We start from the raw sequence: 27,082 nt of genomic DNA, 5'->3' as shown, positions 1-27,082 counted from the left end.
AATGTGTGTGTTTATAACCTTGAAAGTCCTTTTTTTCCCCTCTTCTTTTTCGGAAGGGGGGGGGGGGGGGGGTTATTTGTTGTTTGTCAAGGTTTCCTCCAGTCCCTAGTGCTGACAAGTATGTTGCACACTCTCTCACCTGCATGTGTTCTTGATGGAAATCCCTGGTCCTCTGTTCTGTTCTCACACACACACACACACACACCCACACACCCCTAGCTATTTGCACTTCCTGACTTTGAAAGCTGTCAGCAGAGCAGCAGCGGGCTGTTTCAGTACTCTGGACAGTTCCTCCACAGAGACCTGCAGCGCGTTCCAACCAGAGGCTCTCGCCCCAAAGTCTGGCCAACGCAGTCAAACACTGAGATTTCCCACTCACAGACCAGTGTGTGTGTGTGTGTGTGTGTGTGCGTGTGTGCGTAGATGAGTCCACAGTTACCCAGCCCTTCCCCCACATACGCATATCATCCACCCAGAGCCATTCTATCTGTATGGAAATTTGGGCTCCACAGCTGGAATCCCACAAAGCACTGTCATCTACTAATAGTTATTATCTCTTTGGCCTGCTCCCTCACAAAAAAACCCTGCAATACAAGCACATCGCATCTTTATGGTAATGCCCTACAATACAGCCCCAAGCTATGGTGCATAGACCTTTGTTATCATTACGATAATTCCCATTCTCACTTGACTCCTCATTACACCATCGAGACTGCTCGGGGTTGGATATAGACAAATTCCTGCATCTTTCTTTATTACACTGTAGCGTACAGTGTTGATACACGCAAAACTCAAACTCCCTAAATATTCTAAACAGACTGAGTCGGTCGGTGTAATGACAATTAAGGTTAAAGTTGTCAACGTGAAGTAGCAGCGGCCTGTGCTTATTTGATAACGTTGGGGCTAAATAATAAGTCGGGATCATCATATGTTGACTGTTGGAGTAATGAAATCGTGACGACATGATTATACTGTGTGGTCCTTACCAAACTGTGTTGTCCTCATTCATCGTTTCAAATATATTGTTATTAAAAACTAACAAAAATCAAACAAAAATTTGACAGCTATTGTTGCCAAGAACAAGAATGAGCTGGAAATCTCTCCATAATTAGTTGTTGCAGATTTTTATTTTACATTTACACAGTGTGCACCAACATTCATTGCATCTAACAAAAATTTTATCATTTGGCATATCTAACTTGCCATGTATGTGTGTGTATATACAGTATATGAATATATCAAACTTTAATATTTATCAGGAAAAATATTATTATTGTGATATTGTTCTCAGTCATCTTTTCAGCTACATACCCAGGGAGTGTGGCAGATCTATCTTAATATACAAGTTCCCAGATTTAAGTTCAATAGTTTTCTAGCGATTTTCTGCTGTTTTAAGAAACAAACCTATTTCCTCAGGCCATCGGGACATGAACTGTCGTCTGAACTCTCTATGTCCTTCGTCATGTAGCACATTGTCTTCAGCTCATCCTCCTAACTGCTCTGCCTTACGTGCACTTGTGACATGTCTGTGCTTTACTCTTTTCTTCACATCTATTTAAAAGTAGTTTTTTTATCCCTTCCATTTCTTTTTTTTCAATCCTTAATCTTCACACTTTTTCACTACACCGCTTACTTGTGTATGAGACAAATAAACCTTTGAATCCTTCTTCAAGTTTAATCATCCTCACCTTCTCTGGTGTGTCCACGGTGGGGGAAAAACATGGTGAATTTACCAGTGATTATCTGACAATTGAATCAACAGAAGAGCAGGTGATTTACTATACACATTTCTGCCATCGGGAGTTTTCGGGTCAGCTCTGTATAAGAAGGAATGCGCCGAGACACATGGACCTTGCCACGGTTGCTTGTGTCCTTGCCTCCTCGCCGTGAATCCCTCACAAGGCCTCTGGGTTGCACAAAAAAGTAATTGCGGAGTGATTGGCACAGCTTGTCCCGTGCAGCCTGTGTCCCCACACTTGAAGGCTCTCCTCGGAGCACCTTCATTGTCACGCAGCCTTTTAGCACCTTTGTTCCTTCCACTCCCGTAGGACCTCACAGCTCACCATTGGCAGATGAGTCCCTGTCTGTGACAAAAGGGTCCCTGCGCTCAGCCTCATTTGATGCAGTGATGAACTCCCCCATCCCACTCACACACACACACACACACACACACATTGCAAACCACCTCCTGTGAGAAGAAATCTTCCGTTTAGCAGGGGAGGATATGGGGGTCAGGACCCAGGGGTGGGCTTTTAGGAGACAAATAAACATCAGAGCAGGAGAGGAGTGATGTCTTGTTTACACATTAGCAACCATTTAGCAAGTCTCACTGTTTTCACCGCGTCTCTCCGGTGGCCTCGCAAAAAACAACTGATCTTTCTCTTTTGTTGTCCCTCCAGTTGGGGGCTCCATTCAGGATCAACCCTGTGGTCAACGGTGAGCGATGTGAACAGTGGATGTTGATTGGAACTTGTGGGGTTTGAGCTGATCTTGTGTTAAATCAAGTTACTTATAAATGAAGGTGATTCTCCGACTCACAAAGATGCAAGAAAACAAACAGAATAATTAGCCAGCAGCTCTTTTTTTCCCACTGAGTGTCATCAAACAGTCTCCCAACATTTACCACCATACTCTTACTTTTTCGATTCCCATCAGTCAGGCAAATACTCTCTCTCTCTCTCTCTCTCTCTCTCTCTCTCTCTCTCTCTCTCACACACACACAAACTGCATGTTTCTCATCTAATGAGGTGATGACCAACCACTTGTTATAATTGCTTCGGTCTCCTTTTAATTTTCAAGCTTATTAATCATATGTAGAGTTATTTAAGAATGCATAAATTAATCTTAGATTAAAAAGCCTATCAAAGCCTCAAAACAATTAAAGAGTAAGGTAAGATTTCCCCAGGGCTGGCACTTTTATTTTAATAGAGTGTTCAGGTGATTATCATACTTTGATGCAGCACTGTGATTAATGCAGACACACTTTTAAATGAGCTGTTCTCTCTTGCACAAAAAGGTAGAGTTTGGGTATGAGCCGGATCATGACCTCACTGACTTTTTCAGTACTTTTCCCGTCTCCTCGCCCTTTTGTCTGGTTGAAACACACACTCGTTACACACACTACACACCACTTCTTGCAGTGAATGTTTTAGTTCGAAAATGGTGTGATATAAATCCACAGTGTTGTGGTTAAGAATTTTATTTGCAGTTCGTTAAACAGTTTAACAGCTATTTTAATTCTCTTCCTTCCGGATGAGATTGTTCACAGTAAATCGCTGAATGCATCTGATGGTAACAATGACTTTTAATTAGGAGGTTTGCGCCGATGACAGCCGAGGTGTAACAGGCCATACCCGGTCAATAATCAATAGGCAGATGGAGGAGACTGCTATTTAATTGGAATATGAATTCCGTGGCCCTTTCGACGTGAGGAGATGCTTCACGTGGAAGCGATCTCTTTTCACTTGCACGAGCCTTTTCTCTCATCTAAAATGTATTTTCATTTACGATTGAGGATCAATTTAATTCTAGAGGTAAATGGATTGTGAAACGATGATGATAAAGGGGCAGAATCGAGTTGAAGAAAAAATTACAAGTGTAGCCACGGAGTCATGTCTTTTTCACTATACTCACTATAACATTATTAAAATTCGTAATTCTTAAATTAGTCGTTTCACTTTGATTTGCATTTGGTAGCTTTTCTCAGGAAATGATTGACTTAACATTTTTTTCTTATTATCATTTTCTTATTACTATTATTATACAGAGTTATAGTCACTATATATATTTAGTATATGTGGGTGCTGCCTATTTTAAAATCAACAATGCATGATGATAATGATGCAGAATAATTGAGGACAAACTGGCGTTGCTCAGCTCCGTCCCTCTACAACAGGACCAACATGGAGCGTGTCCTGTTTCCTTCATCAATATTACATCGTGTGCCGCGCGTAAAATGATTAACCCAAACCTTTATTGACCTGAGGAAAAGTTAAATGTCCGTCCGTTGTGGCGCAAAGGCTGCCCGCGTCCTGTCCACTGTTTGGTCTTTCCCTTACAGCTTGTTGTGGGGCGGGGGGGGGGGGGCTGAAGTGCGGGTGACAGAGAGTGACCTTTAGAGCCGCTGGTTATTGTCAGAGCGCGTGTAGGCGAGGTGGTGTAGCTTGTAAACGATGCATCCGTGGGAACCCAGCACGTGACGCAGGCCTGCGCTCCACGCGCACAACAATGTGTCGCTGGGTCCCTGCTGGTTGGTTTTTTTTGTTGTGTGTATGGTTTTTTTGGGGGCCAGATCCCACTGCAGCCTCCTCCATTCATGCCCACAATAGATACTGCGTTTTTTTCTTAAGTGCAAAAGAATAAATTAAACACAATATGGTCGACACAATGGGGCTACAGAGTAATGAACGATTGATGTAAATGTTTTCCTTTTTTTTTTAAATGTAGAATATATTTAAACATTAGGCTGCTTTGTATAAAATGTAAAGTAGCTGTTTACTATTTAATCATGTCACTCTCTCCTTCTCCACACGTGTGCACCTGCAGGCGGCCATAAGACCAAGCACTCCAACCACCTTCATTGGTCATGAATCCATAGTTAATGCAGACTGCCCGTGTGAGTGGGAGTGCCTCGCGATAAGTTTTGCCGTCATTCGATTGCTGCCTGTGTCGTAGAGGAGGGGGCTGTACCGTCTGCAGGCCATGTGGGGACCGCCACCGCTGCTGCTGCTGCTGCTGCTGCTGGCGCAACACAAACCGTCCACACACACCGGCAGCGGAGCAGAGAGAGAGGAGCGCAGTGAGCAGGGAGGAGGCGGTGCTGCACGGACAACTGCGTCCCACTCCTAAAAGCAAACCCCTTTTCATCATCCAGCTCAGACTCCTCGCCGCTCCGGTTGATCACAGCCCTGTCGCTCACGACGGAGGGGAGCTGCGCGAACACTGAAGGTGAGTTTCACAAACTGCTCCAGACAGTATTTAGGCAAGTGTCAGGACTTCGATCTGCATCTATATCGCAAGGGTTTTTACGCACGGCTCTGTTGCAGTCATGCAGACCTGCAAACGTTTGTGTGTGAACAATTACAAGGTTGCAGCCCAATACAAGTAAGTTAAGAGTTTTTAAGTGTATTTGAGGATCAGCATTATCCTCTGTCGTGGCACAAAAAGGCTCTGCTTTTGTTGTCTGCTCTGTAGAGATACTCAATTTTTCACAACGTGGTTAAACTGCGGGCCTGTTTCGTCCTGTTACTGTGTGTATCCGTTTATGAAATAACGAGTTTACATTTGTGTATTGAATATTATCATAAAGTTTAGCTTGAGGCTGTTATTACGTAAAAACTCACAAGTTCCCGTCAAACGTCGTCTCTGCAGCCTCCAAGCCTCCGAGCATGGATCCCATACCTGCGGGGCGAGACTCCAGCTCCCCGCCCAGCTCCAAACAAGAACTTTCCTACCCGAGCACCAACAACTTGAAGCCCAACCAGGTCGGGTCGACAGTGCTGTACGGAATACCCATCGTGTCTTTGGTGATAGATGGCCAGGAGAGACTATGCCTTGCTCAGATATCCAACACCCTGTTGAAGAATTACAGCTACAATGAGATCCACAACCGGCGCGTGGCGCTGGGGATCACCTGTGTCCAGTGCACCCCTGTCCAGCTGGAGATCCTGCGGAGGGCCGGGGCCATGCCGATCTCCTCCAGGCGCTGCGGGATGATCACCAAGCGCGAGGCAGAGAGACTTTGTAAGTCGTTCCTTGGGGCTCACGCGCCTCCTAAACTTCCAGAAAATTTCGCCTTTGACGTGTCCCACGAGTGCGCCTGGGGGAGTCGAGGCAACTTCATCCCGGCCAGATACAACAGCTCCAGGGCCAAGTGCATCAAGTGCTCCTATTGCAACATGTATTTTTCTCCTAATAAATTCATATTTCACTCACATCGCACGCCGGAGTCCAAGTACACGCAGCCAGACGCTGCGAATTTTAATTCTTGGAGGCGACACCTTAAATTATCAGATAAAAACAGCCCGCAGGAGGTGTTGCACGCCTGGGAAGACGTGAAGGCCATGTTCAACGGGGGCAGTCGGAAGAGGACGCTGCCCGGCAGCGGGTCGGGTTCCGGCTCCCCGTTTAAGTCACAAGGACCCAACCGTCCCCGGGAACCGGCCGAGATACCTGCGAAGATCCCCAGCTGCGAGGACACCCGCGGCGGCATGGCGAGCACGCGCAGCTACCCGGTAATCCCGGTGCCCAATAAAGGCTTCGGGATGCTGCAAAAAATCCCTCCGCCGCTTTTCCCACATCCATACGGGTTCCCAGCTTTCGGCCTGTGCCAGAAGAAAGACGACGGTCTGATGGGAGAGCAAAGCAAGGCGGGCCTCCCGGGTGTCCTGTGGCCCGGTACCAAGGACAGCGCCTATCACCCCTTCCCCATGTTCTGGCCCGCGCCGGGCGCGTTGCCCATGCCCCCGTACCCCCCGACTCAACACAAACCCACACCGGAGCTGCTGTGTCCTCCCAGGCAGACGGACATGGACCTATCTGAGCACAGTGACCGGAGCACCAACACGTCCAAGGACAGCATGGTCGAAAACGACCGGTGCTCCAGCACGCAGTCCGCGCGTAACGACGACGACAAGTCCGGGGACGAGGCGAGGCCGCTGGAGGGGATGACACTCGCGCACCGGAAAATCAGCTACGTCTCCGCGTTCAGGCCGGTCGTCAAAGACGCCGACTGCATCGCCAAGCTGTACGGCAACAGGGGCCCCTACGGCGGGTGTCGCACCGGCTACTTGTCGCCCGATTTCCTAAGCGAAAGCTCGAGCTACCGGTCCGCGTCCCCCTGCGTGGACAGCGAGGGCGACCCGGACGTGGACGTGGAGACGAACAAGACGCCAGATGAGGAGGAGGAGGAGGAGGAGGAGGTGGTGTGTCCCCGGACTCCTCCCGGCTTGCCACACAGCGTTTCCCCGAAGGGCTCGGACTGTAAGGGCCCGCAGGAGAGCGGCGTGTTTGACCCCCAGAAGATGAGCCTCCACGTGGCCCAGTCCTCGGGGAGACACGTGCACAGCAAGCCGCTGTCAGAGACCCACATATCCGCGTCGTTCACCGAAGTGAGTGACTCGTAACCAAGAACACTCTCTAACACTGGCGACGACACAAGCTGTAACACTGTGGGTTTTTTAAAAAGCAGATATTCATCTTTGTGTACTTTTTGGGGAGAAATGTGTGTGTGTGTGTGTGGGGGGGGGGGGGGGGGGGTATTTGTAAAAGCAGCATGTGCACAACATTTAGAAAAATTAAATCATTCTTTTAAATAAAAAATATATATAGCCTTCATCCTAGAGTATATTTGTAGTTATTAATTGTAGATGGGTTTTTTTAAAATGAATTCTTGTTATTATTTAAGTCAAACGTCTTGTAATTTTTGGAGCTGAAGGAAGTGGTGATTCTTTCTCCTTTAGGTTTACACTCCGGAGAGGGGCGAGCTGCAACAAAGGATCAGTCCGTATCAGTTCAGACCTGCCAATTACCAGACTGGAATACTTACAACGAATGGTTAGACATTTATTCTCTCTGCGGGCTATTTTTTTTTTTTTTTTTTGTTGGTAATATTTTAAAAAATTCATTAAAATCCATATTTTTAAAACGAAAAAAATAAATCACATCGATGTGTGTTCTCCTATAAGACGAGAGTGCGAGTAAAGAGGAGCCGTCTTCTACAGTGGAGGAGATCGAAACGAAATCTTTTAATGAACAAAGCAGCGAAGAGAACCAGCAGGACCCGGATGACGGTGAGTCTCTCTGAAGTCAGCGACGAGCCCCTGATGAGTCTGTTTTAACACACGGGCTCCACTCTATTATGATTTTTTATAGCTACAGAGGAATATCATTTATTTTCTGTGTATTCAGGCGAGGACGTGCCAGTCAGAGCTGTGCCATCACAGAGAGACATAGAGAGTCTGGCAAAAGGTAAGACGGTGATTTACGGATAAAAAGGATGAACACGTGGCAATGATCTTCAAATAATATGAATAATATTCCTTTGTTTATTTATTTAATGTATTACTATTTTTATTATTTTTATTAATTGTAGTCGTTGTGACATTTATACCATCAGAGTAGCAATAAGAATCCACTCTATTTATATTTCATTTATTTTATTTCACAAACCAAATGTTGCACACGGAAGGAATTTAAGCCTGGAGGTTTAATCCATATTATTTGGGTCATTTTCATTTATAAAAATAATAATCTTTTGAACAACTTCCCCCTTAATTGCTCATCTCCTTCCAATTCATGCCTCGGAGCAAAACACTTGCAAATTCCTCTGTATTTCTGATTTTGGTCCCAACTTGAATTTAGTGTCACCTGCAAACAGTTTTATTTTTTCTCACAGAATTTAAATATCTGTCAAAATTGAAAGTAAATCTCACAATGCCTCATTTTTTCCCCTTGGTGTAGATTTTGTGGGAGTTGTCCCAAAAACAATAAGGAAGGAGGAATGTATGTTTTCTTTCTTTCTTTTGGACAACAGGCCCACCTGCCCTGACATGTCAGTGATGATGTCCTCTTCACTGCCATTAAATTTTTTTAAACCATATAGAAGGAAGCTGATACATAATACTTTTGTACCTTTCCTCCTCAAACAGCCTGTATTTTTTTGTCTGCTTTGTAGAGGAGCTCCAGAAGCAGCTGTTAGAGCAGGTTGAGCTGAGGAAAAGGCTGGAACGTGAATTTCAAAACTTAAAAGGTAAGCCAAATTCCGCAGCAGTGCCTTTTCCACATGCTGTGGCTTCTATCACTGTGCCACTCAGACTCAAATGTCTTTCTGCATGTTGAGAGTGTTCTCCCTCTTTCATATTCCTGATTCTGGCCTTGCCATGCCATGAACAAATCCAGCTCAACAGTTTCATTTATGAGCTCTTGTCTGCGAAGCAAAAATTAGTTTAAGGGCGTCATTCTTCCAAAAATGCGAAGTGGTTCAGGGACACTGCCCTTGGAGAATGTGTGTTTCCAAAACCCCTTTTTAACACGGATTTGAGAGGATGATGATTTTAACCTTATGTCCAAAAGTATCAATGCATGGTTTAAAATATGGGTCTCTGAAGTTGAAGCTGGTATTTTGGTGCTCTGTTACAGTGATACTTACATATTTAATAGATACCTTTTAAATATATACAGAAATATATATATATATATATATATATATTTGTTTAAGGCTTAATTGTAAAGATGGCTAACACTAACGATAATGCAATCAGAATTAATATTAAGCTGTACTGAATACCAGCAAAATGAAAAATCTTATAAAAAATGTCCATCTGCAATGCAAACATTCAGAACATCTGGTTAAATGACCTTTCTGAACAGATCATATTACTTAATATGGAATTGAATCCATGCCCAGACAAAGTAACAGACAATATGGAGTGCACCATATACTCACTCTTTGATTGCTACAGTAATTTTTGACTGATAGTAACTTCTACACCCGCACCATCTCAGCTACTTAATTGCACAAACCTCAGAGCTCCAAAAAGAGAAATACAATATATTCATTGTATACAAAGTTTATCTAAAAGTCTTTTTCAAAAAGACCAGCAAATATGATCCAGATCGGCCTTCATCAGGTTACAGTCTAAATAAACATCACACTCTTACAGTTCAGTAGGGGGATGAAACTCTTGACTGCTGTTGTTTAAAAACCGTATTCATCTCGTCTCACCCTTGCTGTTAAAGAAGGATGTCTTAGAAATTAATTCACTGATAAAGTCACTGTGAAGTGCAAACATCATTGATTACTCTAAATGCAAAACTAACAGCAAATGCATTTTTGCATTCCAATTGGAAACTGCAAATTCTAACCAGAATCATTTATTTCACACTTCAGGCTCTTGCAGTTGTAGTATTGTATTCTGTGAATTTGGGGGTTTGTGTGTTACTGTCCCATCACTTCTAACATATCATATATGATATCAGTTTTTTCTCTATTGTATTTGGATCCAGCTATTTGGGGGGTTTGGTAAACTCAAAGCACAACAATAGACAAGACGGCATGACTTGTTTATCTGTAGCACTGGCTTCACACACGGCTTCTGCCATGTTTTTATTCTACTGTATACTTTAAAGAGGCGGTGAGGTGGGTTATCAAAGGGTTGAGCTTGGTCTGAAAACAAAACCAAATTAAAATACAGGTAGAAGCATTACAGTAGGAATTCCTTAAATGGTTCAGTTTACTTTTTGTTTTTTATAATGTGTCAGGTTTTTTTTAAAATTCCACTTCATAGCTTTCATCTACTTGATTTAAACCCTCAATACTCCATTTATTCTTATTTTCTCAAAAACAACAATGGGATTACGTTTTACAAGATCTACATTTAAATTTCACAATGTATGTATTTTTATTTTACCAAAACATGCCTTATCCTATATCTCTAGTATAAAGCATACATTCATGTATTTCCACAACATCGTGTCGCTACAAGAGGCCTGGAGTTTGTACGTTTACTCTCTACCTGCTTAGTTGCGATAGCTTGAGAACAGCGCCCCGTACAGGCGAGTGTTGGTAACACAGTGTGTTATCAATGTTTCTCACAAGAGCACGACTTCATCCAAACTTCCAAGGTTCTAATATGGATATTTATGATCCAAACTTCCAAGGTTCTAATATGGATATTTATGATAATTTAAATGTCAGAGATATAAACTCATGAATATTTCAGCATTGTGGTGTGATCGCGATCTGCAGGTGAAACGACCTCTTCTGCTCTGTGAAATTATAGGTTTGTATTGAAAGTCATGTATCTGAAAACTGTCGCTGGCATGTGTGTTCCTCAGATAATTTCCAGGATCAGATGAAGAGGGAGCTTTCCTACAGGGAGGAGATGGTTCAGCAGCTTCACATCGTCAGAGGTGAGACACATCACAGCGGAGGGAGCGGACACACACACACACACACACACACACGCAGACACTGTTTGTCGACGTGATTAATGATTGACAGACAAAATGGTCTGTAGTTTGGGTTTTTCTGTAACAGCTTTTTGAATTCATTTGCAAACTCCTCGAATTGGTCTTGAATTGTTCTTCCTTCCTGTAGCTTATTAACTTATGATCACTCTGGTAATGTCCACACTTTAGTTATACATAGTCACAGGCCCTGTTACCCTAATGCAAATTACAAAGAAACATAACGTTTTCTCTCAACTATTTACATAAATCGATCACTGTGCATACCAGATGTCTCCGTACAGTCTTTGATTTTTGGGGGGCTTTTTTTTGTGAGTTGGACCTTGAAAGCACATATTGAACTTTGGTATTAGTCGTTATACTCCCTGGTAGAGTGTGATCCATGCAAGGTGCATGTGCAGACTGTTGTTTCACGACGAGTGTTTTGAGCGGGGCCTTGATCAGTCACAATCCGCCCTGAACTGCGTGTTGTATATTTTAGGCCATATCAAATGTCTATCACGTGTCGTTTGCACTCGCATGCACGTGCACTGGTTGATGGTCGTATCCCCCTTCCTCTTAGAAGCTCACGACGCTTTGCACCATTTCTCCTGTAAGATGTTGACTCCTCGCCACTGCACCGGGTCCTGCTCCTTCAAGTCTCCTCTGCTGCCTCCCTGAGTCACGCCGCTCCGCACGGGACACATCCACAGCGAACCACGGGGCCTCCTGCAGAGACTCCTCCTGCAGAGACTCCTCCTGCAGGGACTCCTCCTGCAGGGACTCCTCCAGAGACACCGCGAGGAAACCAAGTCGCCAGTAGAGACTAACTTGAATTTACTTGTAATATTTCAATTGAAAATGTGTATCTACAACCCTCAACATTTACGTAACCATTTTGCTATACGGTGAACATTGTTTTTCCTGAAATGAGACCGTTGATATTTATTATTTGTGGCAAAGTGCAATGAACACGTATGTATCTTGTGATAGTTCTATAGGTTGTTATTTCGGTTTTTCTGCTGTCAATAATAGCAGCCAGTCCCTCGCTCCTTATTCTCACAGCGTTGTGAATTATAGCCTACTACTTCTGCTGAGTTCTCATTTGAAGACCGTCACTATACTTTGAATGTTATGCACTTTAAACGAGTGAAGTAATAATATTTATTTTAAAAAAATCTGTGCATTGAAATTAGGCCCGAAAAATTATTATTTATAGCAGTCATACCATGCATATTTCCTTTTTTTAAAAGACTTTACAGACGCAGAAGTTAGTGGGCTAAATTTGTACATCCTCGACCATGTAAATAGCGACATATTGTATTAAGAGTAGGTTATTTGTTCATGTAATAGTTTCCATCGCTATGATTGAATAAATCATTTTATGAAAAGAAATGTGTATTCTTGCTCTGAGAATCCATAGCAGGAATAATTATATCCCCCGCATATCTGCTCTAAACCTTCATTCGCAAGATAAATCACAACAACGAACCAACAGCGAAATATTAACCTATGGATTGTATAATATAAATCTTAATTTTACTCATACATGTTAGTGGGAGCAAAAATAGCTTTCCCTTTGAATTAATGCGCACAACGTCCAGCTTTATGTGCTGCATTCTTGCTAGTTAATTCCACCAAATAATATCCATAAGGAAAACGCTATAAGGTTCTTATTTTGTGCATATAGAAAACAAATAAATTAAAATACCGAGTATATGTCTTTTCTTTAAAAAAATATTTACTTATTCATTCACTATTCCTGTGGAATAAAGTAAGAAGTACAACATTTCCTTCTGACGTGTAGTGGAGCTTTGTTTAAGTAATTGTGTTTTGTATATACTCGGAAGAGCAGAAAAGTTGCCTGAAACAACATCGGATGACAGTGTTGTGTTTATGAAGCATATTGTTCTGTGTTCATTTGTGTGTGTGGTGCGGCAGCGCCCCCTGCCGCCTGCTGCCGAGAAGCGACACACTAGTTTGAATCGTCTCCGTCCCTTGGGGCTGACTGTTGCACATGCGCAGCCAGTACAACAAGATGGCGGAGAGTGCGGAACTGAAGGTAAAGCTAGCCTCTGCCTTAGCTTGACAAATATACGTTTCACACAACAAGATTTCAAATTAAAACAGTAGCGCCAGTGTTACTTGACAGTAGAGTTCCGAGGAGTGCTGCGATCGAAGCGAATAACAACGAAACAACGACGCAGCGGGCGGCAGACAGACTGTTAGCTGGCTGGCTGGCTCGTTAGCATTAGCTTTGTTATTGTTGCCGACGCTGCGTTAGCCTGTCCCTGCTGAGCGGCTCGCCGGCAGATAAGGCCACATATCGCCTTTAGATAAAAGGCGACGAACGCCACAATCACGTCAGCGAACTTAGCTGCACTGGAGTTGTATTCACACGATAGTATCAGCAGTTCACATGCCGAGTCGCGGTGTCGCTTAAAAACGGGCTCGGTCTATTGCCTGGAAGACAAGCGCAGTTTAGCTTCCATCACCGTTAGCCTCATTTCTGACCACATTTGATGTTAAGCCTTGATATATGGTTACTGTGCACAGTAGTACCGTGTACTGTCCGAACACACGACATACAGCAAATTATGTAAATGTGAGTATTTAAGTCAGACCCTACCAGAGTCATCCAGGGGCTGTCAGCTGGTTTATGATGTCTCCTTCCACTTACTGTTGTAATGTTGGTAACCAACAGATGAAACACTCAATACAACCGCGAAACGTGTGGTTTGATTGGTTCTCCCCCTGTTAACGGATCTCTGCACTGTTGTTACAGTACAGGGTGGTGTTTCTCTATGTGACTATATATAATATACAGATATATATATATATATATATATATATATATATATATATATATATATATATATATATATATGTGTGTATATAGGATGTTTCATATTTCGTTGAGAATCAAATATAGTGTAATTCAGCATCACACACTACTTTCTGGGGGGAAAAGAAGACTAAAGCTGAATCAACCTTTCTGTGACACTGTCTCAGGAGGCCTCTGTTGTTTTGAATTTTCTATTACTTTGTACATATTTTTGTTTTAGTGTGTCCACACCCTGTAATTTCACTTGCAGTAGGTATTGCCGCTTTATTTAAGGCTAAAAAACTATATAGATATAGATGGATAGATAAGATAGATGGATAAGATAGATACATGCCCTTTGATCCCAAACTGGGAAATTCCGGGAAATCAAGATTGATTATAAGATATATGTCGTCTCTGCTCTTAGCCAGTGGGCTACCTCGGCCAAAATCATGTCTGCGTGGCCAGGATTGGTAAATACAGTTTATGGTGGAGTTTATATTGTTGGTCATTGATTGGGACAAAGTTCAAATAGATTATTGTATTCTTCCAGCTCCAAGTATGTTTCAGATGTAAAAATGTTAAGGGTTCGGACGATTTGCATGATAGTAAAGGTTTTAAACCAGACTAGCAAGTTTTGATATAATGTTTTAAACAATGAAGTCCAAATGGAAAAGAAACTTCGTCTCTCTACATCAGAGTAGTATAAATGTGTTCTCCATGGTTTAATAGACCATTTTTTTCCACTCTTCACTTTTCACCAGCAAATGGTAATGAGCCTTCGAGTTTCGGAGCTCCAGGTGTTGTTGGGGTATGCGGGGCGGAATAAGCACGGACGCAAACATGAACTTTTGACCAAAGCTCTCCACCTACTCAAGGCTGGCTGTAGTCCTGCCGTGCACATGAAGATCAAAGAGCTCTACAGACGGCGCTTCCCCACCAAAATGGTTTCGCCAGTGGACTTAGCTCTGCCCGGTGTTCACTCGGCCTCCAGCCTGCCCGCCGGCCTCGCCCAGCTGGGATTTGACAGCCACGGCTCCCCGTCACCTCTGCTGCCTGTTTCTTTACTGGGGCCTAAACATGAGCTGAGTTTGCCTCACCTTCCCTCCGCCCTGCACCCAGTACACCCTGATGTCAAACTCCAGAGACTGCCATTCTACGACGTGCTGGATGAGCTCATCAAGCCTACCAGCCTGGGTGAGTCCACCACTTCTTTCTCGGCTCTGTGTCCAGTGTTAAAAGCTTCTCTCCTCTGACTGTCACGCTCTGTTTCTGTTTCCTTTCTCGTAGCCTCAGACAATAGTCAACGGTTCCAGGAATCGTGTTATGCCTTTGCATTAACACCACAGCAAGTTCAACAGATCAGCAGCTCCATGTAAGTGAGAAAGCTGTGGTGCAAACTGTCTTCTTCTTCAAAGAAGATGAGATGAAATAACAAATAATACAGTGATAGCATTACAAATATCAAACCCTTCACATTTGACTGTTTACTTGATTTAGAAAGCCGGTTTTAGCCGATAATGTAAGCGATCACAATAAACCGAGTAGTGATTATTAAATATCTTTGTTAAGCTGCTGTGACCACTCCGACCTGACTTCTCTTTTTATTTTTAAGGGACATATCTGGGACCAAATGTGACTTTTCTGTTCAAGTCCAGTTAAGGTATGTCTAACAAGCTGACTTTTCCTCTGAGCATAAAAACTTTTTATTTTAATCAAATTGTTTGTTTATAAGTGAATAGTGGTTCTGTGTTTAGCATCTGATGTTTTGAAGCTGCCAGAAATAACCATGTCACTTATGTAGTTCTTTCACTTCCTGTCTTTTTTGTCTAATAATGTAGCTGCACACATCGTAGAAACATCCCTGTGGCCGAGTGTGGCGTTCATATCAAGACTTAAGAAGATAAAACCTAAGTTTTAACTTAACCAGAAGTGCAGTTACAGTTACAGGTGATGTTAAATGACAAAGCTAGAAATCACGACAAATTACCGTGAGAACAGGTTCTGAACGTTGGAAAGAGGTATGAGGGGGTGTTTGTTTTAAATCAAAGTGAACTTGAGAAATTTTAAATCCAAAAAAATGAACAACACAGTTTAAGCACAGTATTAACAAACCCCCGATTCCAAAATTTGCTTTAAAAAATTGAGTTCAATTCCATGAGTATAGCTTTTGGATATTTTACATTCAAGCAAATATAGCTGCTTCCATTACCTCAAGTTAAACTTTACAGCAAACAATGCAGACATTGTTGGCATTATGACACTTTTGACATTAGTCCCTCTGTATTCAAACTTATCACTTATGTAATGCCAATTTTCTTCATTTTCAGATTCTGTTTATCAGAGACGAGCTGTCCCCAGGAGGATCATTTCCCCCCTAACCTGTGTGTGAAGGTGAATGGCAAAGCCTGTAATCTCCCGGTGAGTCCAGACAGTTTGACATGAATCTTTTGTCTCTTTTTTGACTGCACAGCACCACCAGTTACTGACAATCAAGGTCATGGATGTTTTGTCTGCAGGGATATCTTCCTCCCACCAAGAATGGGGTTGAACCAAAAAGGCCCAGTCGACCTATTAACATAACCTCTCTCGTCCGGCTGTCCACCACAGTCCCCAACACAATTGTGGTGTCATGGACTTCAGAAATCGGGAGGGTAAGAATATCCAAATCAGAATATTGGCAGTTTTTATGAAACTTTACTCACTTCAGCTGGACCTTTTTACTCATTGTTTTTATCTCTTTTGTTAGAGCTTTTCCATGGCTGTATATTTGGTGAGACAGCAGTCATCTGCAGTGTTGTTGCAAAGACTACGGGCCAAAGGAATTAGGAACCCTGACCACTCGAGAGCTCTGAGTAAGTTGTCACTTGATTTTCTTATACAACTTGCTTTTGCACTACATCTGCCAGAAAGTAGTAGGAAATGGAATAGACTGTCACATCACTTATTTCGTTTAATAATTGATCATAGGACGTAAAAAGGGAACTAAGTTCTGCAAAGGATTTCAGTTCCTCAAAGATTCCAGGAGAACTTTTGAAAAGGGCCATTGTTGTCTTCCTTCAGATTCTTTACAGACGCATAGAAGATAAACATTCCTCTGTGATCTCTTTGTATTGTTTACTGTATGTGGAGCTAAATCCCAGTGTAGTGTTTCTCTTTACATCATCTGTGTATTAGTCAAGTATTTATTTTTTATTCTCGTATTGATCTTTGGGATTTTCTTGTTCTTTGTCGCAGTTAAAGAAAAACTGACCGCTGATCCAGAGAGTGAGATCGCCACCACCAGTCTACGAGTCTCTCTCCTTTGTCCTGTAAATACTATCATCTACTATACTTCTTGATTCAAAAAAACTTTTTTTATTTTACACACTAGTAAAGAACTGTATTATTTAGCAAATACAAAACAAAAACGCCTTTTACATTGGTCAGGTGCCGTTTGCAATATTTTGTCCTTGGTGGTATTTTATATAGTAAGAAAATTGACGTGTGTCTAACATGTGCTTGTGTTTTGTTTTTTAAGCTGGGAAAGATGAGACTGACAATCCCCTGCAGGGCCCTAACATGCTCACACCTTCAATGCTTTGATGCTACACTTTATATCCAAATGAATGAGAAGAAGCCGACCTGGGTGTGTCCAGTCTGCGACAAGAAGGCCCCATATGAGCACCTCATTATTGACGGGTGAGCACAACACTGCTTTATCATTTTCTGTATGATTTCCGTTAGATTTTTATATTTTTTTTCAAAAATGTATATTGTTTGACTTAAAAATAAAGTCTGTACTTTGAGATAAAATAATTGCTGCTGTAAAAACTTCCTATTGTTTTAAAATCCTCCTGTATTGTATATAAAGTACTGTTTAAAAAGTCCTGGGCGACACATTGAAGAACTCCCTACTCAGCTGACGTCGTCTGACCAGTTTTTATAAGTAATTGAAAATATTGGTAAATTTCTCATTGTTTCCTTTACATTGATGTGTGGCCACCATCACAAAATGAACACTGACCATCACATAATGATTTTCTTTTCCCTTTTTCAAATGATGAAATGAAAAAAAAACTTCAGCACATTCCCTCAAGTTTTGAGTTTTCTCACACAAACTCACTCACAAACACATACAACAAACCCATCTGTATTAATGTACTGGCTAAAAACGACATAATTTGGTCTGAACTGATGTACTCAGAGCTGTGATCGGATCACCTGAGACCGATCTTAATACCAGGTCTGATTGGGGCCGAAGTAAATGAAATTTTGTGCTGTTTTCGCAGGTTATTCATGGAAATCTTGAATAGCTGTTCTGACTGTGATGAGATCCAGTTCAAAGAAGATGGAAACTGGTCCCCCATGAGGTCAAAGAAAGAGGTGCAGGAGGTGTCTGCTTCATACAATGGTGTAGACAGCGGTATGTAGCACACACATTTCACATTCTTTAAGTGTGTTTCCTGATTGTGAACAGTTGGCAGAGTAACTTTGGTGTTCCTTTTTTTTAGATTCGTCTCGAACAGACCCGCATGAGCATAAACGGGGATCATCTAACAACAACAGCAAGAAGGTTGACGTGATCGACCTCACACTAGACAGCTCCTCAGAGGACGAACTTGATGATGAGCCGCCTCTTAAAAGGGCCTGTCCCTCGATGTCACCTGTCTCTCCACCTGCAAACAAGGGGTGAGTCTTCACACCACAAACAGGAAGTTATGTGTCACTCACTGATTTTCTCATTAACGTGATGTGGGTCGTTTCTGCTCAGAGTACTGAACCTACACAGCCAGGGATCGCCTGTGAGCAGAGCTCCCAGCATGCCCCCTGTGGAGACGAGCTACATTCCTCCCCCTCCACCTCTCATCCAGGACTACCGCCACTATTATCACACGACTAGTGACCTGCCAGGTAAACCTGCCACCTGCCTCAAAAGTTCATCTCAATACAATAATCACATGACCACATTGTTTTGAAAAAGTTATTGATCAAAGAAATTATTCTCTGTTCATACTGGCTGTGAGGCAATACCTTTCAAGTGCAACTGCACGGTCAGAATCAGTCAGGTGTCTGTTAAGTTATCGTCTTCTGTAGCACAACATTTTCTCATTTTTTTTCCCCACAGTGTTTACTTGCTGACATAGTGAAGGCATATGTCCTGATAATTGTGTGTAGATTTGTTGTAGAATACAATGTAGATGACGATTGTCACCTTATGAATTGTCCAAGTTAGTCTGTTTAAGCTGAGTTTTAGCATGGAACCGAGACAGGATGGAAATAGTGTCCTTGATCTGACGCAGTGTAGTCAAGGTGGAAAGGGATCCCTTCACTGCCAGTATGGAAGAAAAGGAATGAACATGATCATCACTCTCTCAGCGCACATGAGACAAATTTGACAAACACTTCTATCGCTGAACACAGATGGTTGTTGTTTGTTCAATCAAATACGATAAATGTATATTGTAAATTAGGGTGACTGGAATGAAAAGTCTTCTCCCTTTTCTTGCAGATCTAAATTTCTTCTCCTTCCTCCAAGGCGACAATCAGGTACATTTATTTGATAGTTTTTCTCTCAAGAGCTACTCACTCTGCTTCTTAGAGAAACTTTACTTTGATTTATAGTATTAAGATATTTTAGATAAATAAATCTAAATATTTCTCAAATTGTATCACAGGTTTTGTGGGTGACCTTGTCAACCAGGTTGTCTTGTATCACACACACCTGTCGTATCTGTTTACTGATACTATGATATATGTACAACAAACTGAACCTGTGTAATTTATTTTAAGAAATCTACATGTAGCAGTAATTAGCTTTGTGGTGATTGGTATCTAATTGTTGAGTACATTTAACAAACTGTCAAACACAGTCTAAACACACCATGGCAGAGATACTTTGAGATCAGCTTTGTATTAGATTGGTTGTTGCATAACTGTCACTTTTCTCTGTTCTGCTCCTTCAGCATTACAACATGGTGATGGCTGCCGCAGCAGCTGCGTCAGCGTCGGAGGACCACGAGCTGCTCCTCAACCGTTTCCTGCCCTACGGCTCGTCTCAGATGTTACGGGAGCAGCCGGGCACCCCTGGGAGCAGCACGCTCGCAGCCACCAACGGAGGCAGCAATAGTGGCAGCACCAGTAGCTTGGTGTCTTCCAGCAGCCTGCGGGACCGCGACAAAGAGCGAGACAGAGACCGGGACAGGGACAGGGACAGCCAAGCCATTTCAGGATTGTCACGGTCCTCTGTGGAAGCTGCAGCGGCGGCTGCCATTTATGGCTCCATATCTGACGTTATCTCTCTTGACTAGATCCAGACTGAACTGAAAGACAAGTGGGAACTCGAGAACAGGAGTCCTTTGTAAATAAGGAAGAGGAAGATGAAAGAATACAGTCCTATGTACAGAGAGGAAAATCTATTTTCAATTTTACTTATCATATGTATATAAACCTAGGACACTTCTTGTCCAGTGAGTTACTTCAGTTGATATTTTTCTGTGAATACTGAAGACTTTTTCCACACCTCTTCATGTGGCCCTTTGATTATATTGTATCTTTTGTACCTGGTTTTTACAGTTTTGTTCCGATATTCCATGTCAATGGCATTATTTCAGTATGTTACATGCACAGAACCCAATAAGGTGACACCTTATGGAACATGATATTTAAGAATATAACGAAAATGGGCATTGTTATAGATGAACAAAAGGCAAGTCACAGCAACACAGGAAAATGTGTTACACTTTCTCTATTTTCTAAATGGCATCTCTTGTGTCAAAAATCTTTTGACAACAGAAAGATCTGTTCATTTATGCCATCACTGTAGATTCTTCTGTAAGACAATGCTGTGGTCATATTATTTTTAACAAATTATTTATGATGTAAGTTATGTTGGATGTATGCTGTTTTTTAAAGAAGCATTCCCTATGCCTCTAGGAACTGTTGCCACTAATGTTGCAAAAGCAAATGCTACGTCCTTCTGTTGTCATAACTCTGCACTCTTTTCCCTCTCATTTCTTTAAGTCAAATCAAATATGAACATGTAAGTAGAGTTCATACTCTACCTGTAATGCATTTGAATTGGGAGTAAGTCAGTATTGTAAGACCAGGCTTTGTCAGTGTGGGGATGAATGGCACTAGTCCGGCAAGCAACTTTCTATTGTCATGTGACACAATTGGACCTTGATACACATCTGAGATTTGAAGTCTTGTGTATTTCTTTTAAAGGACAGCTGTTTTACTTCACATTTTACATGAAAAAATATACACAGAAAACTACAGTGAAGTCGACGTCAACAAATTTGTGCTCCACTTTCAAGACGGGGCGAGTTTCTGGTCCACGTGAAGTATATATTGAATTTGAAAAGCTTAAAAAGTGGTCAATGGGTGCAAGTGGGTTAATGACATTTCATGATAATTTTGTGTTTGATTATAGCGCTTTTTTTATTACCTAAAGGTTGTGTGGAGCAGTGAACGCTTTCACAGTTGCAGTAAAAACATCAAGAGTAGTTTTCAGCTTTGCATGTGTCAGCGAATAACCTAAGAGCTCTCCTGTTTGAGTGCCCTGCTGGTCCTTCGTGAGTCCGCAGGACGCAGAGCCCATTTCTTGTTGTTTAGTGTGTTTACAACAGCCTTTAAGATAAATGTGATAGCTTAGTCTTCGAGTGTATCACAACATGCATTTTGGCCCAGAAGTTAAAATTATTGAAGTTATTATGGACGCATCCCCTCCCTTTATTTTTCTTTACTTGTGCTTACAGTTAGGATTATTTATTATCATATATATTTCCAGCATTTGTTTGATTCGTGGATATAAATTGCTGTCATTGTATGTGATATTTCTTTTGTAATTATATAATTAATGCTATTTAAAGATGTCATTGTTGCTTGACATGCAATGTAACATTTTTTGTTTCGCTGTCTGTTTTATTATCAGATGATGTCAATAACTCATTAGAGGCTTTGATCCTTTTTGAACCGCTACAAGGTCTACTGTGCTGTTTGATATTTGTAAGAATTAAACAGATATAAGAAAGTGCATCGTTGGAGTGGGTCTGGGGGCAGCCCTGACTACGCTGCATGAGTTCGTCTGTTACGGGATGCTGTAAGAATTCTTTTTTTTATTCAATTTGTTTTTGCAAAAATGCTAAACTTAATCACCACATTTAAATATTTCTAATTCAGCACATGCTCAGAGTAGAGGCATCAAAAAGTTTCATTGGTGCATCCAAACCATTTCATAATGAATCGTAATTTTTAAATGAATTCACTCAGCTGTGGGCCACAGGTGGACAGCAGATACTGAGGTGGTGGCTCAGCAGGTGTTGGACTCAGTCATCTGATTTGATTTGAAGTTTATTGCATTTGGTGAGTGTCACTAATCAATGGTTTTCAGGAAATGTTTATTGTATTTGAGCCCAGGCCTTGTTATGTTACTATGGTAAAGGCCATGCAGGGCTAAATCTATATCTTCTTTCTCCAGAAGAGAGATAGTTAATTTGTCAACTAGAAAATTTAATCCAGCCGCACCAAATTGTACAACCTCTCAAATATCAGTCCCCTAAATATGCTTGCTTTTGTGTCTCATCCACATCCGTCCCCTCTTATAGGAAGTCTGCGGTGTCCCGTCGGTCGCAGTTTTAATACGTCACCGCGTTGGTCATGACGTTTGAGGAGAGCGGCGCCGTTTCAGACTGGAATGGGAGCTGTCGATTTTCCCCATATTTTGTTAGTTTAATCCGTGAATGGCGCCGAAACAGGACCCGAAGCCTAAATTTCAAGAAGGTAACGAGCCGTCCGCTTCCTCTCCCGGTAGAAATGTGCGCCCTCCGCGCGCCGGAGTTGTTCTCCAGCTCCCGGTCGAAACGGACGCTGCCGCCGTCGAGCAGCTAGCGCCGTTAGCTTTCATTGTTGTGGCTGCGAGCGCACGAAACGCGCCTCCGCCGTGTTCATGCGCCACTTCGGTCACGCTGGGAACGTTTCGCTTCGCCACGCCGCGCGGAGTGAGCGGCGTCCCGGCAGCGGCGTCCCGGCAGCGGCGCGGTCCTCGGACCGAAGCCCAGCGACGTGTGTCGGACAGCTAGCTGGAAGCAGGAGCTTCATTCATGCGGTGTCCGCCTCTGTGGTTCCGTGAGCCGCTCGCGCCACTCCTGTGACACACGAGTAGTCTCTGTGTGGCCCAACATGTCGTCTGTAGTGAAGAACATTCATTGGGAAAAGTGGACACAATTTTTCATGAACTCGTTGAAATGCATGTCTTATATCTATTGGTTAATTACTGATTTGATGAATTGTTTAAAAGAAGCACCTTTAATGCCAAAGTACAAGGTACACACACAGTGTCCCAGGCTTTTGAATTGAAGGTGTACTAAAGGTCGATAATTACCAATCAATTTAAAACTACCGAGTTTAATGTGAATAGATGATTAGTTGATAAATTATTGATTGAACTTTGGACACTCAATTAATAATCTGCGATCTTGTTCATCAGAAACTATCATATATCAATCGAACACGTGAGGATTTTGGTTTTTGTGGCGTTTTGAATATCTTTGGGTTTTAAGATGCTGAAAATGATTAGATGTAGTAGAAATATTAAACAGATTTGACTTCAAATGAAGCTAACCATGCAGGCCTACCCTTCATATCACATTGTCAAATGTTCCATCACATTAAACTTACTCCCTTCTAACGTGAGTTAACGTGATGTCATCTCGGTCCCCACACGTTTGAGATGTTCAAGATTTGAATTTAACAAATTGTTTCTGTTCACTGTAGTTTTCAGCATGTGTGTGTGTGTTTGTGTGTGTGCATATAGTTAAGCTAGCTTCACATTTCATTCTGTTACACGTAGACTCCTCTCGTGCTGATTTTAATTGACCGCCACTGTGTTCAGGTGAAAGAGTGCTGTGTTTTCATGGGCCATTGCTCTACGAAGCTAAGGTAGGCTGACGTAGTGAACCCGTCTCTCTGATCATGTGATCCTCTTCTGTGACTCTCGTTTCGCTTTTTTGACAGTGAATCATGTCTCTTTGCAGTGTGTGAAGATAAACATCAAGGACAAACAAATCAAATACTTTATTCATTACAGTGGATGGAATAAGAAGTAAGTTCTTTGATCAAATTAATATTAGTATTTAAGATTCGTACAGAAAATATTTCACAAGTGCTTGATTTCCTTCTTGGTGTTTCCTCTCAAAGCTGGGACGAATGGGTTCCTGAGAGCAGAGTCCTAAAGTATGTGGACAGTAATCTGCAGAAACAGAAAGAGCTTCAGAGGGCCAATCAGTAAGTCCACTCTCTTTTTTATGTTAGACTACAAGGAGTTCCTTATAAGGGCCGTTGAGACAAGACCTCGTCAGTTTATAATAATTGTTCGTAAAATAAAGTAATTCAATATTTGGTTCTGTTAATTTAGAGACCATTATGTAGAAGGAAGAATGAGGGGTGCTGCGCCGAATAAGAAGATACCTGCTGCTGCACCGCAGAAAAATGAAGTGTGAGTGCAAGTCATTTGTTATTCTACCCGTCACCTTCTGCGATGTCTCCCGCTAAACTATTTTAGAGGTGTTAATGTCTATTTTATTGCTCTTTTAATACCTGTAAAATGTTTGTTTGTTTTTTCTTGTAGGAAAACCAAAAAGAACAAACAGAAGAGTGAGTATACAGTGCCAGTTTTTAGTGCAAATGTTTCCATCATAATTACAATAGAAGCTGTAAATGATCTGTTTTGCACAAGCATAACTGCAGTAATAGCACGGTGTCACAATGAAGGTTTTATTACTTTTATGAGTTTAATAACAGTTGAGTGTTTTTTATGTCTGTGCAGCTCCTGGACCAGGAGAAGGGCCAAGTTCAGGAGGGGATCCGACCCACCCTCCACGAAAGAAGAGGGCACGTGTTGACCCAACTGTTGAAAGTGTACGTTCACTAATCTATGAAACTGCTTCCAACAGTTATTGTTCTGGGTGGTGATTGCTTTTATTTGCCTGTTAATGTGTTATAATACTGAGTCGCACTCAAGGTAACTGAGAAAGATGTTTAAGCCTGTAGTTGCAGCTGTGTCGTGGAAAAACTCTGAGGTAAAAATAAAAATTCCTCCCTTTGCTTATTTCTTGAATCTGCTCCTGTCTGTGCAGGAGGAGACCTTCATTAATCAAGTGGAGGTGAAAATAAAAATCCCAGAGGAGTTGAAACCGTGGCTTGTGGACGACTGGGACCTGATAACACGGCAGAAACAGGTTAGCAACCAGCGATTTTGAGATTTAAAGTCAACTGTTTTCACAGCATTTTATTCATGGACATTGTCACATTGTGTGTAAATTGCCTCTTCTCTTAATGTCTTTCTCTTAAAAGCTTTTCCACTTACCTGCCAAAAAGAATGTTGATGCAGTACTTGAAGATTATGCAAACTATAAGAAATCAAGAGGAAACTCTGACAGCAAGTAAAAATACACATTGTCATCACACAGTCCAAATTATGTAACTTGAACATTACCTGTTTATACATTTCCTGCTTTTTTGTGTTCAAAGAACTAACTCTTTTCACTTCTCAGGGAGTTTGCCGTGAACGAAGTGGTTGCTGGAATCCGGGAATATTTCAACGTCATGCTGGGGACACAACTTCTCTACAAATTCGAGAGGCCACAGTATGCAGACATCCTGGCCAACCACCCAGATACATCTATCTCTCAGATTTACGGCGCTCCTCATCTACTCAGACTCTTTGGTACGAACCACATACACAAAACATTAAACTGTAGCGTTTAGGTAGAGAAGATACATCCCCAGCTCTGCAAACAGATTTCTGCTTCTTTAGACATACAAAAACTGCCCGAGTGCAGCCTGTTGGAGACACTTTTAACTGCATCTTGTAAATTTTAATATTTACATGTATCTCGACCTATGGCCTGATCTCTGTGCTGCTTTATACACTTGAATTGCGCCTGTAAATGGAAAATATTAAGGTATTTGTAGAGATATTATGAATGAAGAATAGCTGTGGTGTGGTGTGTAAACTCTTTTTTGTTTTGTTTTTTTGTTTCTTAAGTGAGAATAGGAGCCATGCTGGCGTACACTCCGCTGGATGAAAAGAGCCTTGCACTTCTGCTCAGTTATCTACAAGACTTCCTCAAGTGAGTACTCAAGACCTCACAAAGCTGTGAATAAAACTCTCATTGATTCATCTGCAGCATAAAATGAGTTAAATGTTGCTCCATTCCAGGTATCTTGTAAAGAACTCTGCGTCACTGTTCAATGCCGGTGACTATGAAGTGGCCCCTCCAGAGTACCACCGCAAGGCAGTTTAAGGATTTTTATTTTATGAGCCGTTGTTTGTTGGAATTTGGAGATGACATTTCTGTTGAAAGGATGGGATTTCACAAACGGCCTTTGGAGAGCGGATTGTGCGAGATCTGTCGAGTTATCGTGGAAGGAGCAAGATGTCACACTAATCCCTGGACAAATTTAATTTTCTTTCATGTGGAAAGCTGCTGAGTACGCTCTTCCTGTATTGGTATGTTTTTCAGTACCATATTTTAGTTTCTATGATACTTGTTTTGCCCAGTTGTTTTCAAAGATCTCTTTAAAAAGGAATTTCATCATAATTTTTATTTTGTTTTATGTTCAGATGCTGGCTAAATTTGTCTTGTAGGCTGTCATCGTTTTCTAATAAAAGTCTTTCACTCTCTAGTTGGTCCGTCTTTGTTTTGAGCTCATTCAAATAAAAATAAAAACAGCTAATTTTAAGTTGGTGAACAGTTTATTGTTCCTGGACCTTTCTAGCTTAATATTGTTGTTTCACAGAAGGAGCCACGTTTGGTTCAAACCCTAAGAAGCTCAAGTTCATCAGAGGTAAATTGTTTAGATTGCCACTACTAAACTGCACACCAATTCTCTTAATATGTAGTGGTCATTTCTTATTAGAAATATTTATTTGAACCATTAAATGCAAACTGCTTATTTTTGGCTTGCTTTTGTATCAATTCTAAATTAAATGTTATAATTAAGGATAACTTAAAAAATGGAGATGAAGTATAACTCAATCAAGTTAATTGTGGATTAAATGTTAAAATGCAGCAATATTTTATTAAAATGATCATCAAATGTTTATTACCAAATCAAAATCTGATGAGAATTGGATGAATATTAAACATTCATGCTGTCTTTGCGTGCAAAATTTAATTAAAGCCAATCAAACGGACAGGGGTACAAATAGTATTTGTATAAGAAATGCGTTTAGAAATAATACAGTAATTCAAGGATAAGACTTTTTAAGTGCCTATCTACAGCCAGTATATTAACACGTAATGGTAAATGGACGATGGATTACAA

The 27,082-nt window shown here is 41.7% G+C and overlaps 3 protein-coding genes across 5 annotated transcripts; all 3 read left to right on the top strand.

Moving 5' to 3' along the window:
• Positions 1 to 403: 403 nt before the first annotated feature.
• Positions 404 to 12,338, top strand: skor1b (SKI family transcriptional corepressor 1b). Of its 2 annotated transcripts, none has more exons than XM_035643652.2 (9): positions 404 to 2,436; positions 4,546 to 4,947; positions 5,371 to 7,109; positions 7,461 to 7,554; positions 7,686 to 7,790; positions 7,909 to 7,968; positions 8,675 to 8,749; positions 10,837 to 10,911; positions 11,566 to 12,338. In XM_035643652.2, exons 3-9 carry the CDS (start codon positions 5,388 to 5,390, stop codon positions 11,775 to 11,777), a joined length of 2,343 nt encoding a protein of 780 aa, XP_035499545.2. In that variant the 5' UTR covers positions 404 to 2,436; positions 4,546 to 4,947; positions 5,371 to 5,387; the 3' UTR covers positions 11,778 to 12,338. The 2 variants fall into 2 exon arrangements, with proteins under 2 accessions (XP_035499545.2, XP_035499544.2); XM_035643651.2 differs by having other exon boundaries at positions 404 to 2,521.
• Positions 12,339 to 12,945: 607 nt separating this feature from the next.
• Positions 12,946 to 21,788, top strand: pias1b (protein inhibitor of activated STAT, 1b). Of its 2 annotated transcripts, none has more exons than XM_035643656.2 (14): positions 12,946 to 13,009; positions 14,536 to 14,968; positions 15,062 to 15,146; positions 15,387 to 15,434; positions 16,102 to 16,192; positions 16,291 to 16,425; positions 16,521 to 16,626; positions 17,009 to 17,082; positions 17,292 to 17,452; positions 18,043 to 18,176; positions 18,265 to 18,442; positions 18,525 to 18,664; positions 19,263 to 19,300; positions 19,717 to 21,788. In XM_035643656.2, exons 1-14 carry the CDS (start codon positions 12,965 to 12,967, stop codon positions 20,059 to 20,061), a joined length of 2,013 nt encoding a protein of 670 aa, XP_035499549.2. In that variant the 5' UTR covers positions 12,946 to 12,964; the 3' UTR covers positions 20,062 to 21,788. The 2 variants fall into 2 exon arrangements, with proteins under 2 accessions (XP_035499549.2, XP_035499550.2); XM_035643657.2 differs by having other exon boundaries at positions 12,960 to 13,009; positions 14,650 to 14,968.
• A 594-nt stretch (positions 21,789 to 22,382) lies between these two features.
• On the top strand, positions 22,383 to 26,440 carry morf4l1 (mortality factor 4 like 1). Its single transcript, XM_035643659.2, has 12 exons — positions 22,383 to 22,534; positions 23,646 to 23,692; positions 23,788 to 23,855; positions 23,951 to 24,037; positions 24,168 to 24,248; positions 24,381 to 24,406; positions 24,579 to 24,670; positions 24,889 to 24,990; positions 25,106 to 25,194; positions 25,306 to 25,478; positions 25,800 to 25,884; positions 25,974 to 26,440. Exons 1-12 carry the CDS (start codon positions 22,495 to 22,497, stop codon positions 26,056 to 26,058), a joined length of 975 nt encoding a protein of 324 aa, XP_035499552.1. The 5' UTR covers positions 22,383 to 22,494; the 3' UTR covers positions 26,059 to 26,440.
• Positions 26,441 to 27,082: the final 642 nt, after the last annotated feature.

This window comes from Scophthalmus maximus, chromosome 7 (genome assembly GCF_022379125.1).
Source record: "Scophthalmus maximus strain ysfricsl-2021 chromosome 7, ASM2237912v1, whole genome shotgun sequence".
Taxonomy (NCBI): domain Eukaryota; kingdom Metazoa; phylum Chordata; class Actinopteri; order Pleuronectiformes; family Scophthalmidae; genus Scophthalmus; species Scophthalmus maximus.
Note: the sequence above shows the minus strand (reverse complement) of the source record. Positions and strands in the feature narration are given on the sequence as shown.

What these genes read in the sequence shown, in the direction of transcription:
- skor1b (XM_035643652.2), top strand. Translation starts at nt 5,388, where the DNA reads ATGGATCCCATACCTGCGGGGCGAGACTCCAGCTCCCCGCCCAGCTCC. An exon ending in CCAGCAGGACCCGGATGACG is followed by an intron (nt 7,791 to 7,908) that starts GTGAGTCTCTCT and finishes CTGTGTATTCAG; the next exon opens with GCGAGGACGTGCCAGTCAGA. An exon ending in TGAATTTCAAAACTTAAAAG is followed by an intron (nt 8,750 to 10,836) that starts GTAAGCCAAATT and finishes TGTGTTCCTCAG; the next exon opens with ATAATTTCCAGGATCAGATG.
- pias1b (XM_035643656.2), top strand. Translation starts at nt 12,965, where the DNA reads ATGCGCAGCCAGTACAACAAGATGGCGGAGAGTGCGGAACTGAAG. An exon ending in TCTGTTCAAGTCCAGTTAAG is followed by an intron (nt 15,435 to 16,101) that starts GTATGTCTAACA and finishes CTTCATTTTCAG; the next exon opens with ATTCTGTTTATCAGAGACGA. An exon ending in GGACTTCAGAAATCGGGAGG is followed by an intron (nt 16,426 to 16,520) that starts GTAAGAATATCC and finishes CTCTTTTGTTAG; the next exon opens with AGCTTTTCCATGGCTGTATA.
- morf4l1 (XM_035643659.2), top strand. Translation starts at nt 22,495, where the DNA reads ATGGCGCCGAAACAGGACCCGAAGCCTAAATTTCAAGAAG. An exon ending in GAGCTTCAGAGGGCCAATCA is followed by an intron (nt 24,038 to 24,167) that starts GTAAGTCCACTC and finishes CTGTTAATTTAG; the next exon opens with AGACCATTATGTAGAAGGAA. An exon ending in TATCTACAAGACTTCCTCAA is followed by an intron (nt 25,885 to 25,973) that starts GTGAGTACTCAA and finishes GCTCCATTCCAG; the next exon opens with GTATCTTGTAAAGAACTCTG.